Below are 18,269 nucleotides of genomic sequence, written 5' to 3'. Positions count from 1 at the left end.
AATGATGACGCAGATAATTGGATGGTTGAATAGGTAGATTGCTTGCATATATAGATAAATGTTAGTGAGATGACATGAACAAACAGATAGCTCAAATAATAGATAATCGATAGCTTGCATGTAGAGATGCACTATCACTAATGCATGTTAGTGGGTTGCTTCATAAGATATATAGATAGGTGTGTGGAAGGGCCTCAAATCCCTACTGGATTGGAGACTGGACTTGAGTAACTCTGGCCTAGACTATGAACTACAACACGTATCACCGGACATCAAATCTGTTGTGCGGTTTTCAAAATTGGCATGATGTAGTCTTCAAGATGGTACTTTTGTCGTTAAAACATGTTAAGTATCATACAAAAATAGTTATATATTATAATTAAAGTATAATTATGATACAGGCAATATGATCGCGTTCGTATTTTATAATGTCACACAAATATTACTTACAGTCCAAATAATTGTGACACGGGCAATTCTGCACAATCTTTTGAACCCTAACCTCTCGGTGGCCGCCTCGTCCCTCCCCGCTCCCTCCCCCCGTGCACTCTCTGCCCCCGTCGCCGCCGCCTGAGGCACCGCTGGGCAAAGCCCTGGTGGCGTGGCGGCGGCGGCTCTTCCTCGGCCGTTGTCTGGGGGTTTGGCGGCGGCGGCCAGGTAGCTTCCATCTGCGACGACGAAGTTGGGTGATGGTGGCCAGGAAGCGATCTGCAGGCGGCGGCACTGCCGGGCGGCGGCGGCGTGGAGTTTGGTCGGTTCTGGGCCAGGATGGGTCCGAGCGGGCTTATTCTTGAGCTGCTGCTCCGCTGGCTACTCCGTCGGAGGTGGCTCCTTGGGCTTCACCCACGTCATGAGGATCCCTGGAGCAGCTGCTCCGGGCATGGTGGTGGTGTCCATCTCCTCCGCCGAAGGAGGTCTACCTAAGGTTGGGTTGTTGGATCGCGAGATCCGTCATCCAGTCTCAGCTGCGAGTCGAGAAGACATAGTTGCCGGTGAAAATCGAGCCAATTGGCGAGCGGTGGCGGCATTTTGTGCCGTTACCTTGCATAGTACTTACTCTCTTTGTTTTAATTACCTTGGATATGGGTTTAATCAAAGTCAAACTTTGCAAAGTTTGGCCAAGTATATAACATAAAATATTAAAATTTATAATATCAAATGCATATACTATGACAATATATTTTACAATGATTATAATACCATAGATTTTATATTACATATGTTGCCCAATATTTGGTCAAACTTTACAAAATTTGACGTTGAATAAACCCGGAACGCTGGGTATTTGTAATGGAGGGAATAATTACTTAGAAACACACATTGTTTCATGCATATATCTCACATATCTTTTTGAGAAAATGACACCTTAAACACATTTATTTATCTTATGGTTTGCCTGTGCTTCGAGCAGTTTATAGACCCACATCTCATCCCCCATTGGTTAAAAAGAATAATGCAAAATGAGTAACATTGATATAACTAGTAAGATGGCTGTGCACCCGCGCTCTTAAAAAATAAATACTATTAAATGACCTATTTGGATCACGGAAGGAGCAATGGATTAGACGAAAGAGGGGTCTGAAAATGACCAACCGGCGTAGCTTTGCCAATCAGCAGGTTCCCGGCTTGGTTGGAGGACAAATCACAAATGTAGGTCGCCGCACGCACGCACGGGCACGGCCGCCACATTGGGACATTGGGTGACCCTAGGTTTTGCCAATGGGCAAGCAAGGTCATGTGTGTACTTGGAGCGGTATTGCCTTTCCGAGAGGCCGGGGTAGAAGCAGCCAACAGTTGTCAGGTAGCTGCTCCTGGCGGCATGACCAATTTGGCAACCATGGATGCCGTGCGTCCCGAGAAGAATCTCTCCTCCTCACTGATCGGGTACTCAAGCAGCAGTACCTGTACTATTACGGGATAGAATCAGTACACCAAACTGGCAAAGTAAAGGGAGCACACTGCACCGAAGGAGATGGTGGCCAACTTTTCAGCTCAAACCGGGCAGGGAGAGAGAGAGATGGGGAGATGGGAGGCCTTTTCTTGGTTTCTGCTCAGTGACCCCAGCCCAGCGGCATTACTATATACTAGTCCTGCATCCACATCTCCATCTCCCTCTCCCTGTCTCGTGCCGTTTGTTGCCATTATTAGATGGTCTCCCGCAGCTCCAGCTGAGATGCGAGCGGCCTCTCTCGTCTGATTCCCCCCTCTCCCCGTCCGTTGATGCGAGCTGCTGCTGCTGCTGCTGACCTCGCTTAATTTGGTTCGTCCTAAATCCTTTTCTGCTCATGGTAGGACTGCTCTGCTCTGCTCTGCTGAAAGTCTTCTCTGCTAGCTCTTCTTGGAAATCTCTGCCTGGCCTTCCGAAAGTCTGGGTGTGTGGGCTCTGCTCTGATCTTGCCACCGTCCCTTCTTTCCAAGCTGATCTTCTTCTTCATCTGGTCTTCTTTCATCCTTCCCAGCGTGTGGTTATCCATCCAAATCGGTTTCCTTTTATTCTCTTCTTTGTTCTGCCAACACGACCTGCCTTCTTTTTTCCTGGCTCTCCGCATCAGTTTTTCCAGCTTCCTTTGCTTCTCTGGGATTTCAGTTTCTTTTCCTCCCATCTTGGTTTTCTTGCATGTTTGTGTAGGTTATTATCCATTAGTTTCGTGCATGCTCCTCAATTCTCTCATCTATTTTTCTTGTCCACAACATCTTGTTTTTTGAGTTCTTGGGGAGTTCCCCACTTGCTTTGTTTTCAATTCCCTGCGCCCGCTAAGCTTTTGTTTTTACCTCTGTTCGTACACCAGCAATCTCTCTCTAATCCGTTATTCAATTATTGGTTCGGTACAGGTGGTTGGATGATGCTTAGTGCGCCCAGAAGCTAAAGATCCCGCTGAAGCATCCTTGTCTTTGGCCCAGAGAAAAATCTGACGCTTCGGCATAATTCCTTGGCCAAGGCAGCAGGCAATGATGAGCTTCAAGGGCCATGAAGGATTCGGGCAGGTTGCTTCCGGTGGTGGAGGTGGAGCACCGGTGCCGTGGTGGGCGGCGTCCCAGATGCTGTACGGGGAGCCCTTGTCGTCGTCGTCGCCGGAGGCGGAGACTCGCCGGGGCGGCCAGTTCCAGGTTGTGCCCAGAGCTCAGGGCGTCTTGGATCCGGCGGTACCGCCGTCGCCAGCGCCCAAAACTGGGGCTCCTGAGGTGCTCAAGTTCTCCATGTTCCAAGGTAAGGCCTTCTCTTGCTTGTAGTTTGTGGAATGATTGCAAGAATTTGGTAGTTGGATCTGTGCATGCTACTACTATGCCAGTCAACAGAAGGGAATGTCACAACTCACAAGGTTAAGTTATCTAGAGAGATTGGATGAATTATCCCATGATGGCTTAATTTGAATTTGGACTCCGTAATCATCTAAAATCTGAAATCTTGGCACAACTTATAAACAAATGTTGGTGAGTTTGGAATGAAGTCATAGCTAGAAGATTAGGCTCTTTGTTCTACTCATATGGGAAAAAAAATCGTAGACTTGTTGCAATTTGGTATGAGCTATATGAATTTGCATATCTTTGCTAAGAAAGGCGGTGTTATATATGTCAGCTGTCATGCCAGAGGGGGGCAATTAGTTGGATTATCAGATGTTTTGGACCCAAGAAGCTGTTGTTATCTTCTTAATTTATAGGAATATTCATTATGATTTGTTTTCTCTCTATACAAAGACTTGTCAACAAGATTGATGAGTACTGATGGTTGCAGGCTTGGTTTATTACCCAAAACATAAAAATAAAAGAAGGTAGCGAGTTAGCTAAACCCATTAGTTGGGAAAATAAAAGCTTAATTAGACTACTTATATTAAAGTTTTGTAATATATTTTGAAGGTGTAGCAGTTGGGCCTCTCTTATTTTTGTACCCAAGATAAGGTTTATTTTTTCATGAACATGACACATTGACACTAGTTTGGTAGCTGGACTGGGTATTCGGCCCCCTAGTTTTGTAGAACACATAATTATTATGCTCTATTTTTATGGAAGGCAAAAGCCTTCCCTAGATGAATTTATACAATAATGAATGAACGGATGAGAATATTTGATAAGGCACATGCTCGATGGTTATTAGAAGCCCCCGGTTCTTCACTTTCACCTTTTAAACCTTGGAATCAGGTTTTGCCAAGTATAATCTTATAATAGACTAGAGAGGTAGTTCTTGATGGAATACAATATAGCTATTTACTTTTCTAATTCAGTAAGTAACGTACACGTCTGTCCAACCGCATGCAGTTCATTTCTATAATATAAAGCTTACATCTCCTTTTTTCTAGAATATTAATGCAGATAAGGAAGCATCAGCTTTTAGCAAAAACTTAATAGTAATATTTATTTTTGGCTCTGAACGAGACTTGTGAGCGCTTTAATTTATTTCAGTCAGATAGTTCTGAATGATATGTCAGAATGTTGTGATATTGATCTAACTCGTCAGAAGTGCTTTGAACAATGGAACATCATGCTAAGAAGATTTGACTAGGATTTAGTTGAGATTTGAGTTAAACTTGTCACAGCCAAATCTTTCCTCATCCAAAAAGACAGCATTTCCATTCTGTTGCTGATACGTGGATTTGCAATCATGTAGAACAAGTTATGTGTTTAGCATTTGGTAGCTCTGAAAAATGCTTTAAAATCCATAGGGTACTTTTATTGCCGTGGTTTTGAGGAACTGTGATGCTCAGGGAATTTGGAGTCGGGAGGTAAAGGAGAGAAGACCTTGGATCACTCCACCACTATTGCACTGCAATCACCGCTCCCGGAATACAACAGTCGTTTTGAGTTTGGCTCAGGTCCATCCATGGTATACTTTTCTGTTAACTTAGTCCACTTTTTAGAATTTGGTTAACTTAGTTATTGAGAGGAAAGTCTATTATTTTCCCAACTTTCTTGGATTCTAGATATCTCCACTTTTCAGTTTCTAATTGACCACACGTGTTCCAGATCTCTTCCAGTTATCCTTCTGCCGACCAATGCTATGGCCTACTTACCACTTACGCGATGAAATCGATGGTAAGGTTTAGTGTGTATTATTTAAATTACATTTTGAAATTTCCATTGCTCTTGGTTGAGACCCTAACTGTGTGCACACAACTATTTGGAAACATTGCTATTGCAAGATCGTTCACCTGTGAGCATACTAAATTATATAGGACCATATCTTCATTCAGTATGTAGTAGTTAATTTTATCTGCTATATTTTTCTCAATTATTTTTTTCTGTTATTTGATTCTCCACTTTATTTTTTCTGTTCAATGTAGCCTGGTGGGCGAGTGCTCTTGCCACTGAATGCGCCAGCTGATGCACCAATTTATGTGAATGCAAAACAATATCAAGGCATACTTCGTCGTCGCCGTGCTCGTGCCAAGATAGAGAGAGAAAACCAGTTAATTAAAGGAAGAAAGGTAAGCATGTACTTCCACTAAGTGGAAGTCATTGCCATTGCAATCATGTCATTCACTGAGACTGGGGAAATAAAACTCTTCCATTTAAAAAAGCATGTCACTCAACACATCTCTTTCGTCATACTCATTGCTATTTATGATTATGACGCAGCCGTACCTTCATGAATCACGCCATCGTCACGCAATGCGCCGAGCACGAGGCACAGGAGGACGCTTCCTCAACACGAAGAAAGAGGGGGGCGGAAAGGACGCTCCCGGAGGAGGCAGCAAGAAGACAGACTATAACCTACCTTCGCGCTTCGCCACGTCTCCAAGCTCCGTAATTCCGCAGTCGGAGCTGCGCAACCCACACTCCCGGAGCAGCATCTCGAGCCTCTCAGGCTCGGATGTGTCAAGCATGTATGATCACGAAGATGTTGACCACTACAACAGCATCGAGCATCTCCGGACACCCTTCTTCACCCCGCTGCCGATCATCATGGACGGCGAGCATGGGGCTGCTACCCCCTTCAAGTGGGCCACAGCAACCGATGGCTGCTGTGAGCTCCTCAAGGCATGACTTGAGGGGGGTATACACAGACAACTAGATCAAAGAGCGGTGGTCTACCGGCGATGTCTGGTGGCCATGGCTGGCTCTGGCTCAGGGACTAACTGTCTCTCCGCCGTGTGGTTGTCTGTAGGCAAATCATTCTTGGCTCTACTGCATTTGGGGTACCTTCTACATCGCCTACCTATTCCTGAAACTGAAGTGCTCGTTCTCAGGAATGTTGTGATGATGGAGCTCCCCATATGCCTGTAACATAGTATCAGAAGCACTACTACGTACTTGCAAGCAGTGTATGAGTATGCACTCTATGGTATCATCAGGTTTTAATGATCTGTATCTGTCAGAATAAGTCAGACTTAACGGTTCTTGTGGTGTATTAGGGTTTCTCTGAATCTTAAATTTGAAACTTTTGTGCGTGTTGGAGATGTACTGGAGTAAGTTGGACTTTGTTTGGTTTTTATGTATGTTTTAATTTTTAAGGTATAAAAATCTGTTGTAATGGCGATATTTGGTTTGTAAGCTTGTCTGAGCTGTTACCTTCTGAGATGGTGCCAAAGCACCTGGGCTAGCTCAATTAGGGGTTCTTGTGGATCCTAGTTGGCGTTTTTCTTTTAATACACAACGACACACATTTCAGACGCGCGTTTGAGGGAAAAGAAAGTTTATCTGAGCTGTGCTGCATGTCGGCTAGGAATGCAAAGTGGTGCCCATCCGCCCAAGTCCGTAGTCAAAATCAGTTTTTTTCCGATAATGACACTTTATCACTTTAAGTAATAGATCTGGCTTCTGCATAGCTAGGATGCACACAGTAGCACAAATATCTGTTACAAAACATCACTGATATCTGAAGAAAAGAAAACAAAGTTCTCGAAAGATAAAAAAGAACTAGCTAGGTGGATCCAGTCGTAAATCACGCTGCCACCCATGTTGGGAAAAAATATCTCTCGCCGTATCATCCAACCGTGAAGACACATCCGTAAAGAGGTCTCGATGCTCCACCCGCTGCAGTGGCACCTATGAGTGGAGCGTAGCTGTGCACCGGTATATGACCTGCATAAAAGAGGAAGAAATATTATTGAAAATCTTGTCATTTTTACATAGCCGCAACGACTAAATAACTACAATCGCTCACATCCTAATAAGGCGCTTAAACCTAACATCCACACCGTTGAGCCAATGTCCAAATATATTAGCAACACTACGTGGTGGGTATAAGGTAGATCCTATTTGGACGGCTGACCGTATAGACCTAGCAAACTTGCACTAAAATAATAAGTATTTAATAGTCTCATCATGATAAAAGACACACTTTTTTACTTCCATGCTTTGGCAAGATTATCTTAGTAAGAATGACCCCACGACAAAGGTACCATGCAAACACTTTCGTTTTAAGCGGTATCTTCATCTTCCAAATTTTTAAATTATTATTGACTGAAATGTTAGGCTAAATTAGAGCATTGTACATGGTAGCCACTGAGAATGAACCATTCCCGGTGAGATTCCAACGAAACACATCAGACCTGCGTCAATTGAACTAACTCAAGACGCTGTAACAATTCAATCCAAGAGGTTTGTCTAGGTCCGATAAGACTTCTTCTAAACGCCACATTCGGTGGGGAAGTTTCTAAGACCTTAGCGATAGTATCGCTTTTGTGACGCACTATATTGTACAATGCCAGATATTGTTCTCGGAGCGTGGTGTTCCCAGAAATAAATTTCCGACCCATCCTTAATAGAGAAAGATCCATATGGAAAGAAATACTTCTTTGTATCCATAAGACCTGCCAAAAAAATGTGAATCTCCTAGTTTTCAAAGAACCTGATATAGAGCCCCAATATACTTTCTCTTGAGAAGTGTTTGCCATACTCCCTCCTCGGTAAGTAGCTTGGATAGCTATTTACCGAGTAGGGCTCTATTCTTAACCCGGAGGTCTTGGATGCCAAGTCCTCCATGGTCTTTAGGTCGACAAATCACACTCCACTTAGCCAGTCGATATTTACGCTTCTCACTATCCCCTTGCCAGAAAAATCTTGATCGGAAATAATCCAATCTTTTTAAGACTCCTCTAGTCCAAATCAGTTAGGTTTGTTCTATCAAATTTTAGAGATTAATGTATTTTCCCCTTTGGCGGGCTTACCCTAGTTCCTGAACGTCCGATTGCATCTCTATTAGGCATTGTTTAGTACTAGAGTATTTGATTAAACCGATACTTTCACGCAGTTTCCACAAAACTCCCATCCCTGGTGGAGAAACATACACTAAGATTTAGCAAAAGTAGGAATAAACAGGGATTAAACTCGTTCAATGCTCTAGAACCAAGCAAGTTTTTAAAATTTGATGGGAATTATCTCCACTAATTCCCATAAAAACTCTAATACCAAACAAAACTTTATTGACAAGTCTGCATACATTTTCCTATTTGATAGCTTCGTGTGCACGACAATCATAGTTTAAAATTTTAAATAGAAGCCTATTGCATTTGACCGTGGTATTTTCAGCAGCTATGAAAGGCTATAATGACCTAATATTTAGCTTTTTCAAGAATAGAGGAAATTTCGGTCATATCTTGCTAAGAAAAGAAAAATTATGACTCAAACATAATTCTAAGCTACAACCCGTTCAACGCAACCAATAACAAGTTTCATCCAATCAGATTGAACATAGCACCTGACTACTCTGTTCAAGCTTGCGGGATTTCGCCTCGTCCGCGTTTCTTGCGGTTTGGGCCAAGCCCATTTAATAGAGTCGGCGGTTCTACATTTTTTTCTTTTCTTTGATTATAAAAATATGCACATTTCAAATAAATGTTTAAATTTGAAAATTGTTTAGTTTTAAAAATATTCGGATTTTAAATATGTTCAAATCGGAAAGTGTTCTAACTTAGTTGTTTAGATTTGAAATTTGCTTAAATCTTAAATTTGTGAATTTGAAATTTATCTAGATCTAAAAAATTTGGAATTTGGAATTTTTTTTAATTTGAAAACTATTCAGATTTTGAAAACCGTGAGGAACGCAGAAAACCACACGGACAACGAAGAATCGGACCTAGCTCCTGCTATTTGGTTGAGGGCTACGCGGGCGGGACACATTCCTGCACGCGTTGGGCGATGAATAGGTTGCACCTACAAGAACGTATCTAGTGATACCACCCGCTAAACGATACCATGATATTGTCCTCTTTCACGACCTTGGAAGTTCTTTTTTTTTTGTGAATATGACATTGACATTAAAAAAATCAAACAATACAAAGCATCTAAAAAAAAGGAAAATTACAACGAGATCCTTGAGGAGCCCTTATCTTCAGCCTCCAGACCGTGTCGACGGCGCGCCGCTGTTGCCGCTTCTCCCTGAGTCGGCCTAACGTTGTTGGTTACAGACGGGAAGTTACCGAACGGGTCAAAAAAGACCACATCCGTCCTGGAGACAAAGAAGTAGGATGAACTGCCGATGAAGCTCCTTGATGAGCCGAAGATCCCCACGGCCAGACGAAATCCTAGAAGACCACACCACACCCACAAGCTTCTCGACGTCGCCGTTGCGGTGAGGTTGAAGTCGGGAAAATATTATTGCATGAGGCGCTGCCACCCCCTGATACGTCTCCAACGTATCGATAATTTCTTGTGTTCCATGCCACATTATTGATGTTATCTACATGTTTTATGCACACTTTATGTCATATTCGTGCATTTTCTGGAACTAACCTATTAACAAGATGCCGAAGTGCCAGTTCTCGTTTTCTGCTGTTTTTGGTTTCGAAATCCTAGTAACGAAATATTCTCGGAATCGGATGAAATCAACGCCAAAGTTCCTATTTTCATCGGAAGCATCCAGAACACCCGGGAAGGACCGAGAGGGGGCCACGGGGCCACCAAACCCTAGGCCGGCGCGGCCGGAGGGGCCGCGCCGCCCTATGGTGTGGCCCCCCGTCAGCCCTCCCGCGCCGCCTCTTCGCCTATATAAAGCCCCCGGATCAGAAAACCCGATACCAATTGACGAAACCCACGAAAACCTTCCGGAGCCGCCGCCATCGCGAAGCCAAGATCCGGGGGACAGGATCTCTGTTCCGGCACCCTGCCGGAGCGGGGAAGTGCCCCGGAAGGCTTCTCCATCGACACCGCTGCCATCTCCACCGCCATCTTCATCACCGCTGCTCGCTCCCATGAGGAGGAGTAGTTCTCCATCGAGGCTCGGGGCTGTACCGGTAGCTATGTGGTTCATCTCTCTCCTATGTAGTTCAATACAATAATCTCATGAGCTGCCTTACATGATTGAGATTCATATGATGATGCTTGTAATCTAGATGTCATTATGCTAGTCAAGTGAGTTTTACTTATGTGATCTCCGGAGACTCCTCGTCCCACGTGTGTAAAGGTGACAAGTGTGTGCACCGTGTGGGTCTCTTAGGCTAGATTTCACAGAATACTTATTCACTATTGAATGGCATAGTGAGGTGCTTATTTATATCTCTTTATGATTGCAGCATGTTGTATCACAATTTATCTATGTGCTACTCTAGTGATGTGTTATTAAAGTAGTTTATTCCTCCCGCATGTGTGCAAAGGTGACAAGTGCGTGCACCGTGTTAGTACTTGGTTTATGCTATGATCATGATCTCTTGTAGATTATGGAGTTAACTATTGCTATGATAATATTGATGTGATCTATTCCTCCTACATATGCATGAAGGTGACAGTGTGCATGCTATGCTAGTACTTGGTTTAGTCTATTGATCTATCTTACACTAAAGGTTACTTAAACATGAGCATTATTGTGGAGCTTGTTAACTCCGGCATTGAGGGTTCGTGTAATCCTACGCAATGTGTTCATCATCCAACAAAAGTGTAGAGTATGCATTTATCTATTCTCGTTATGTGATCAATGTTGAGAGTGTCCACTAGTGAAAGTGTAATCCCTAGGCCTTGTTCCTAAATACTGCTGAGTTACTACCGCTTGTTTACTACTACTTGCGTTACTACCGCCGAGTTACTACCGCTTGTTTATCGTTTTTATCGCGTTACTACTGCTGCAATACCACCACCATCAACTACACGCCAAGCACTTTTCTCGGCACCGTTGCTACTGCTCATACTTATTTATACCACCCGTATTTCACTATCTCTTCGCCGAACTAGTGCACCTATTTGGTGTGTTGGGGACACAAGAGACTTCTTGCTTTGTGGTTGCGGTGGTTGCATGAGAGGGATATCTTTGACCTCTTCCTCCCTGAGTTCGATAAACCTTGGGTATCCACTTAAGGGAAACTTGTCGCTGTTCTACAAACCTCTCGCTCTTGGAGGCCCAACACCGTCTACAGGAAAGGAGGGGGAACGTAGACATCAAGCACTTTTCCGGCGCCGTTGCCGGGGAGGAAAGGTAAAAGGCTCTCATACTACGGTCTCAGGTAAAGTATTTTTCTGGCGCTGTTGTGTGTGTGCTCAAAGCTATTTCCTTTAGATCCTGCAATTGCATCTTGTTGTTTCTTGTTTACACTAGTTTGGCATAATGTACAAGAGTGAGCTTCTTATTCTATTTCCTGATTTAAAACATGGATTGTTTGATGCGAAAATTAAAAAACCTATGAAATCTTCTTTGCATGCTGGTAGTAATATTAGTATGAACGCTTTGAACACCATTGTTGATAATGATATAGAAAGTTCTAAGCTTGGGGAAGCTGGTTTGCATGATATTTTTAGTCCCCCAAGCATTGAGGAGAAAATTTTCTTTGATGATACTTTGCCTCCTATTTATGATGATTATAATGATAGTGGTCTCTTGGTGCCACCTACTATGGAGAGTGAATTTTGTTGTGATTATACTATGCCTCTTACACTTGATGAGAATAATAATGATAGCTACTTTGTTGAATTTGCTCCCACTACTACTAATAAAATTGATTATGCTTATGTGGAGAGTAATAATTTTATGCATGAGACTCATGATAAGAATGTTTCATTTGATAGTTATATTGTTGAGTTTGCTCATGTTGCTACTGAAAGTTATTATGAGAGAGGAAAATATGGTTGTAGAAGTTTTCATGTTACTAAAACACCTCTCTATGTGCTGAAATTTTTGATGCTATACTTGTTTTATCTTCCTATGCTTGTTACTTTGCTCCTCATGAACTTGTTTATTTACAAGATTCCTATGCATAGGAAGCATGTTAGACTTAAATGTATTTTGAATTTGCCTCTTGATGCTCTCTTTTGCTTCGAATACTATTTCTTGCGAGTGCATCATTAAAACTGCTGAGCCCATCTTAATGGCTATAAAGAAAAGAACTTCTTGGGAGATAACCCATGTGTTATTTTGCTACAGTACTTTGTTTTATATTTGTGTCTTGGAAGTTGTTTACTACTGTAGCAACCTCTCCTTATCTTAGTTTTGTGTTTTGTTGTGCCAAGTAAAGTCTTTGATAGTAAAGTAAGTACTAGATTTGGATTACTGCGCAGTTCCAGATTTCTTTGCTGTCACGAATCTGAGCCCACTGCCCTGCAGGAAGCTCAGAAAATTATGCCAATTTACGTGCATGATCCTCAGATATGTACGCAACTTTCATTCAATTTGAGCATTTTCATTTGAGCAGGTCTGGTGGCCTAATAAAATCCATCTTTACGGACTGTTCTGTTTTGACAGATTCTGCCTTTTATTTCGCATTGCCTCTTTTGCTATGTTGGATGAATTTCTTTGATCCATTGATGTCCAGTAGCTTTATGCAATGTCCAGAAGTGTTAAGAATGATTGTGTCACCTCTGAACATGTTAATTTTTATTGTCCACTAACCCTCTAACGAGTTGTTTCGAGTTTGGTGTGGAGGAAGTTTTCAAGGGTCAAGAGAGGAGGATGATATACTATGATCAAGGAGAGTGAAAGCTCTAAGCTTGGGGATGCACCCGGTGGTTCACCCCTGCATATATCAAGAAGACTCAAGCGTCTAAGCTTGGGGATGCCCAAGGCATCCCCTTCTTCATCGACAACATTATCAGGTTCCTCCCCGAAACTATATTTTTATTCCATCACATCTTATGTGCTTTTTCTTGGAGCGTCTCGTTTGTTTGCTTTTGTTTTTGTTTGTGTTTGAATAAATTGGATTACATCATGCTTGTGTGGGAGAGAGACACGCTCCGCTGGTTCGTATGAACACATGTGTTCTTAGCTCATAATATTCATGGCGAAGTTTCCTCTTCGTTAAATTGTTATATGGTTGGAATTGGAAAATGATACATGTAGTAATTGCTATAATGTCTTGGGTAATGTGATACTTGGCAATTGTTGTGCTCATGTTTAAGCTCTTGCATCATATACTTTGCACCTATTAGCGAAGAATACATAGAGCATGCTAAAATTTGGTTTGCATAATTGGTCTCTCTAAGGTCTAGATAATTTCTAGTAAGGTGTTTGAACAACAAGGAAGACGATGTATAGTCTTATAATACTTGTAATATGTCTTTTATGTGAGTTTTGCTGTACTAGTTCATCCTTGTGTTTGCCTCAAACAACCTTGCTAGCCTAAACCTTGTATCGAGAGGGAATACTTCTCATGCATCCAAATACTTGAGCCAACCACTATGCCATTTGTGTCCACCATACCTACCTACTACATGGTATTTCTCCGCCATTCCAAAGTAAATTGCTTGAGTGCTACCTTTAAACAATTCAAAATTTATTACCTCTTATTTGTGTCAATGTTTTATAGCTCATGAGGAAGTATGTGGTGTTTATCTTTCAATCTTGTTGGGCAACTTTCACCAATGGACTAGTGGCTTCATCCGCTTATCCAATAATTTTGCAAAAAGAGCTGGCAATGGGATTCCCAGTCCCAAATTAACAAACTAAAAATAGACACTCCTCCATGGTATGTGATTGTTGGACGGCACCCGAAGGATTCGGTTAGCCATGGCTTGTGTAAGCAAAGGTTGGGAGGAGTGTCATCATAATAAAACTAAAATAAAAAGGTACTCCTTCATGGTATGAGATTGTTGGCAGGCACCCGAGGATTCGGTTAGCCATGGTTTGTGAAAGAAAGGTTGGAAGGAGTGCCATCCAAAAATAAAATAAAATGGGAGCCGCTCTTTGAAGGTTTGTCTGGCAAGGGGGTTAGAGTACCCGCTACCATTCGTTGACAACAACAAACACCTCTCAAAACTTTACTTTTATCCTCTCTTTATGTTTTCAAAATCAAAGCTCTAGCACAAATATAGCAATCGATGCTTTTCCTCTATGAGGACCATTCTTTTACTTTTATTGTTGACTCAGTTCACCTATTTCTCTCCACCTCAAGAAGCAAACACTTGTGTGAACTGTGCATTGATTCTTACATATTTGCATATTGCACTTGTTATATTGCTTTGCATTGACAATTATCCATGAGATATACATGTTATAAGTTGAAAGCAACCGCTGAAACTTCATCTTCTTTTGTGTTGCTTCAATACCTTTACTTTGAATTATTGCTTTATGAGTTAACTCTTATGCAAGACTTATTGATGCTTGTCTTGAAGTGCTATTCATGAAAAGTCTTTGCTTTATGATTCACTTGTTTACTCATGTCATACACATTGTTTTGATCGCTGCATTCTCTACATATGCTTTACAAATAGTATGATCAAGTTTATGATGGCATGTCACTCCGTAAATTATCTTTGTTATCGTTTTACCTGCTCGGGACGAGCAGAACTAAGCTTGGGGATGCCGATACGTCTCCAACGTATCGATAATTTCTTGTGTTCCATGCCACATTATTGATGTTATCTACATGTTTTATGCACACTTTATGTCATATTCGTGCATTTTCTCGGAACTAACCTATTAACAAGATGCCGAAGTGCCGGTTCCTGTTTTCTGCTGTTTTTGGTTTCGAAATCCTAGTAACGAAATATTCTCGGAATCGGATGAAATCAACGCCAAAGTTCCTATTTTCATCGGAAGCATCCAGAACACCCGGGAAGGACCGAGAGGGGGCCACGGGGCCACCAAACCCTAGGCCGGCGCGCGCCAGAGGGGGCCGCGCCGCCCTATGGTGTGGCCCCCCTGTCAGCCCTCCCGCGCCGCCTCTTCGCCTATATAAAGCCCCTGGATCAGAAAACCCGATACCAATTGACGAAACCCACGAAAACCTTCCAGAGCCGCCGCCATCGCGAAGCCAAGATCTGGGGGACAGGATCTCCGTTCCGGCACCTGCCGGGAGCGGGGAAGTGCCCCCGGAAGGCTTCTCCATCGACACCGCTGCCATCTCCACCGCCATCTTCATCACCGCTGCTGCTCCCATGAGGAGGGAGTAGTTCTCCATCGAGGCTCGGGGCTGTACCGGTAGCTATGTGGTTCATCTCTCTCCTATGTAGTTCAATACAATAATCTCATGAGCTGCCTTACATGATTGAGATTCATATGATGATGCTTGTAATCTAGATGTCATTATGCTAGTCAAGTGAGTTTTACTTATGTGATCTCCGGAGACTCCTCGTCCCACGTGTGTAAAGGTGACAAGTGTGTGCACCGTGTGGGTCTCTTAGGCTAGATTTCACAGAATACTTATTCACTATTGAATGGCATAGTGAGGTGCTTATTTATATCTCTTTATGATTGCAGCATGTTGTATCACAATTTATCTATGTGCTACTCTAGTGATGTGTTATTAAAGTAGTTTATTCCTCCTGCATGTGTGCAAAGGTGACAGGTGCGTGCACCGTGTTAGTACTTGGTTTATGCTATGATCATGATCTCTTGTAGATTATGGAGTTAACTATTGCTATGATAATATTGATGTGATCTATTCCTCCTACATATGCATGAAGGTGACAAGTGTGCATGCTATGCTAGTACTTGGTTTAGTAGCTGTTGATCTATCTTACACTAAAGGTTACTTAAACATGAGCATTATTGTGGAGCTTGTTAACTCCGGCATTGAGGGTTCGTGTAATCCTACGCAATGTGTTCATCATCCAACAAAAGTGTAGAGTATGCATTTATCTATTCTGTTATGTGATCAATGTTGAGAGTGTCCACTAGTGAAAGTGTAATCCCTAGGCCTTGTTCCTAAATACTGCTGAGTTACTACTGCTTGCTTACTGTTTTACTGCGTTACTACTGCTGCTGAGTTACTACCGCTTGTTTACTCGTTTTATCGCGTTACTACTGCTGCAATACCACCACCATCAACTACACGCCAAGCACTTTTCTCGGCACCGTTGCTACTCGCTCATACTTATTTATACCACCTGTATTTCACTATCTCTTCGCCGAACTAGTGCACCTATTTGGTGTGTTGGGGACACAAGAGACTTCTTGCTTTGTGGTTGCAGGGGTGCATGAGAGGGATATCTTTGACCTCTTCCTCCCTGAGTTCGATAAACCTTGGGTATCCACTTAAGGGAAACTTTGTCGCTGTTCTACAAACCTCTCGCACTTGGAGGCCCAACACTGTCTACAGTGAAAGGAGGGGGAACGTAGACATCGTGCCCGTCGTATGTGCTGCCACGTCACCGCTTGTTATCATCGTGATGTCACCATCGTTTCACATTCAAAAGAGTGGGTTAGCTGATTGTTAGAGAGAGGTAGAAAACTGATCCGGGATTTGAGAGAGGATAGAAGGTGTTGTTTCCTTGTTGGTACTAACTAATAAAAGTGCCCGTGCGTTGCACTGGGGGAAAACAATTACTCAGATGCTTCTGGAAACCATTTGTATCTGACCCTTCTCCTCTTTGTCACAATTGTTGATGGTGTCCGCATTTCTCCTATTAATGAAAAACATAATTATTATACCTAATAAGATTACATTGCAAGTTGGCGTGGCACTGTTTCCTTATAATTGTTTCACTTGCAGAAAACACGGAGAAGCTATTGAAAATTTACCTCCCCGTCCATAGAATCAGATGAATTGGTTTCCCTAGGGCCTGCCAACTCCCGTCTCGCTCGTTCTACTCCCTCACTTCTCTGCAAAAGACGAACACTGCAAGTTTCAGTTATTCACAAGCGAGGGGCGGGAAGCGGTCTTTATAGGAACCGATTTGGTTGTTCAAGTTCATCTTTGTTTCGAGTTCAATCTATTGCGTGTCTAATACGTTTTTTCCCTTTATTAGATATAGATTAGGAAAATTGCCCGTGCATTGCACCGGGATATTGAAAATTACAAGAAAACACATAATATGCGTGGTAGTGCGTTGGTACGGATTAATTTTCCTGTTTCATATAGATCCCTAATGTATAAAATAGCTATCATTATTATTCTCATCACCATAATCATCATATATAGGAGGCGTGTTGTAATCATAATAAATTTCCTCCTCAATAGTAGGTGGACTGAAAATATCATATTCATCATTGATATCATATATAGGAGGCATATTATCATCAAAATTAATTTTCTCCTCAATGCTTGGGGGACTAAAAATATCACAACCAGCTTCCCCAAGCTTAAATTCTTCCATAGCATTAGTAATAATAGTGTTCAAAGAGTTCATGCTAATAACATTGCTACAACTATTTTGCAAACAAAGTTCCATGGGTTTTTTAATTCTCTCTTCAAACACATCATGTCCTAATTCAATATAAAGTTCATAAAGATCTCTAATTTTTTTGTTTTCCATTAAGCCTAACTAGTGAAAATAAAAACAAGAAACAAAAAGATGCAATTGCAGGATCTAAAGGAAATAGCTTCGAGCACTCACACACCGGCAACGAGTGCTAGGAAATAGCTTAGTAGTCGGAGGATGTGAATACCTTTACCTTACCTCCCGAGCAACGGCGCCGTAAAATATGCTTGATGTCTACGCACGCTTCTATTCCTGTAGACAGTGTTGGGCCTCCAAGAGCAGAGGTTTGTAAAACAGCAGCAAGTTTTCCTTAAATGAATCACCCAAGGTTTATCGAACTCAGGGAGGTAGAGGTCAAAGATATCCCTCTCAAGCAACCCCGCAATCACGATACAAGAAGTCTCTTGTGTCCCCAACACACCTAATACACTTGTCAGATGTATAGGCGCACTAGTTCGGCGAAGAGATAGTAAAATGCAAGTGATATGGATGAATGCGAGTGGTAATAACAATCTGAAATAAATATGGCAGCGAGTAAACATGCAGTAGAACAGTAAATAAACGGCGATTCGATATTTGGAAATAAGGCCTAGGGATCCTACTTTCACTAGTGGACACTCTCAACAATGATCACATAATAAAACATACTCTACACTCTCTTGTTGGATAACAAACACCATTCATTGTGTAGGGCTATAAAAGCACACCTCAAGCCGGAGTAAACAAGCTCCACAACATCCGGAGTTCATATTTAAATAACCTCTAGAGTGCAT

The 18,269-nt window shown here is 42.3% G+C and overlaps 1 protein-coding gene across 2 annotated transcripts; it reads left to right on the top strand.

The window, feature by feature from the left end:
- Nucleotides 1-2,104: 2,104 nt before the first annotated feature.
- LOC124692490 (nuclear transcription factor Y subunit A-10-like) lies at nt 2,105-6,472 on the top strand. Of its 2 annotated transcripts, none has more exons than XM_047225877.1 (6): nt 2,105-2,260; nt 2,833-3,208; nt 4,701-4,819; nt 4,960-5,028; nt 5,277-5,420; nt 5,572-6,472. In XM_047225877.1, the coding sequence occupies exons 2-6, from the start codon at nt 2,950-2,952 to the stop codon at nt 5,977-5,979; spliced, it is 999 nt and encodes a 332-aa protein (XP_047081833.1). In that variant the 5' UTR covers nt 2,105-2,260; nt 2,833-2,949; the 3' UTR covers nt 5,980-6,472. The 2 variants fall into 2 exon arrangements, with proteins under 2 accessions (XP_047081833.1, XP_047081834.1); XM_047225878.1 differs by lacking the exon at nt 2,105-2,260 and adding an exon at nt 2,297-2,372.
- Nucleotides 6,473-18,269: the final 11,797 nt, after the last annotated feature.

This window comes from Lolium rigidum, chromosome 2, assembly GCF_022539505.1.
Source record: "Lolium rigidum isolate FL_2022 chromosome 2, APGP_CSIRO_Lrig_0.1, whole genome shotgun sequence".
NCBI classification, from domain to species: domain Eukaryota; kingdom Viridiplantae; phylum Streptophyta; class Magnoliopsida; order Poales; family Poaceae; genus Lolium; species Lolium rigidum.
The sequence above is the reverse complement of the archived record's forward strand: the minus strand, read 5'-3'. Positions and strand labels throughout refer to the sequence as shown.

What these genes read in the sequence shown, in the direction of transcription:
- LOC124692490 (XM_047225877.1), top strand. Translation starts at nt 2,950, where the DNA reads ATGATGAGCTTCAAGGGCCATGAAGGATTCGGGCAGGTTGCTTCCGGT. An exon ending in CAAGTTCTCCATGTTCCAAG is followed by an intron (nt 3,209 to 4,700) that starts GTAAGGCCTTCT and finishes TGTGATGCTCAG; the next exon opens with GGAATTTGGAGTCGGGAGGT. An exon ending in TTGGCTCAGGTCCATCCATG is followed by an intron (nt 4,820 to 4,959) that starts GTATACTTTTCT and finishes CACGTGTTCCAG; the next exon opens with ATCTCTTCCAGTTATCCTTC.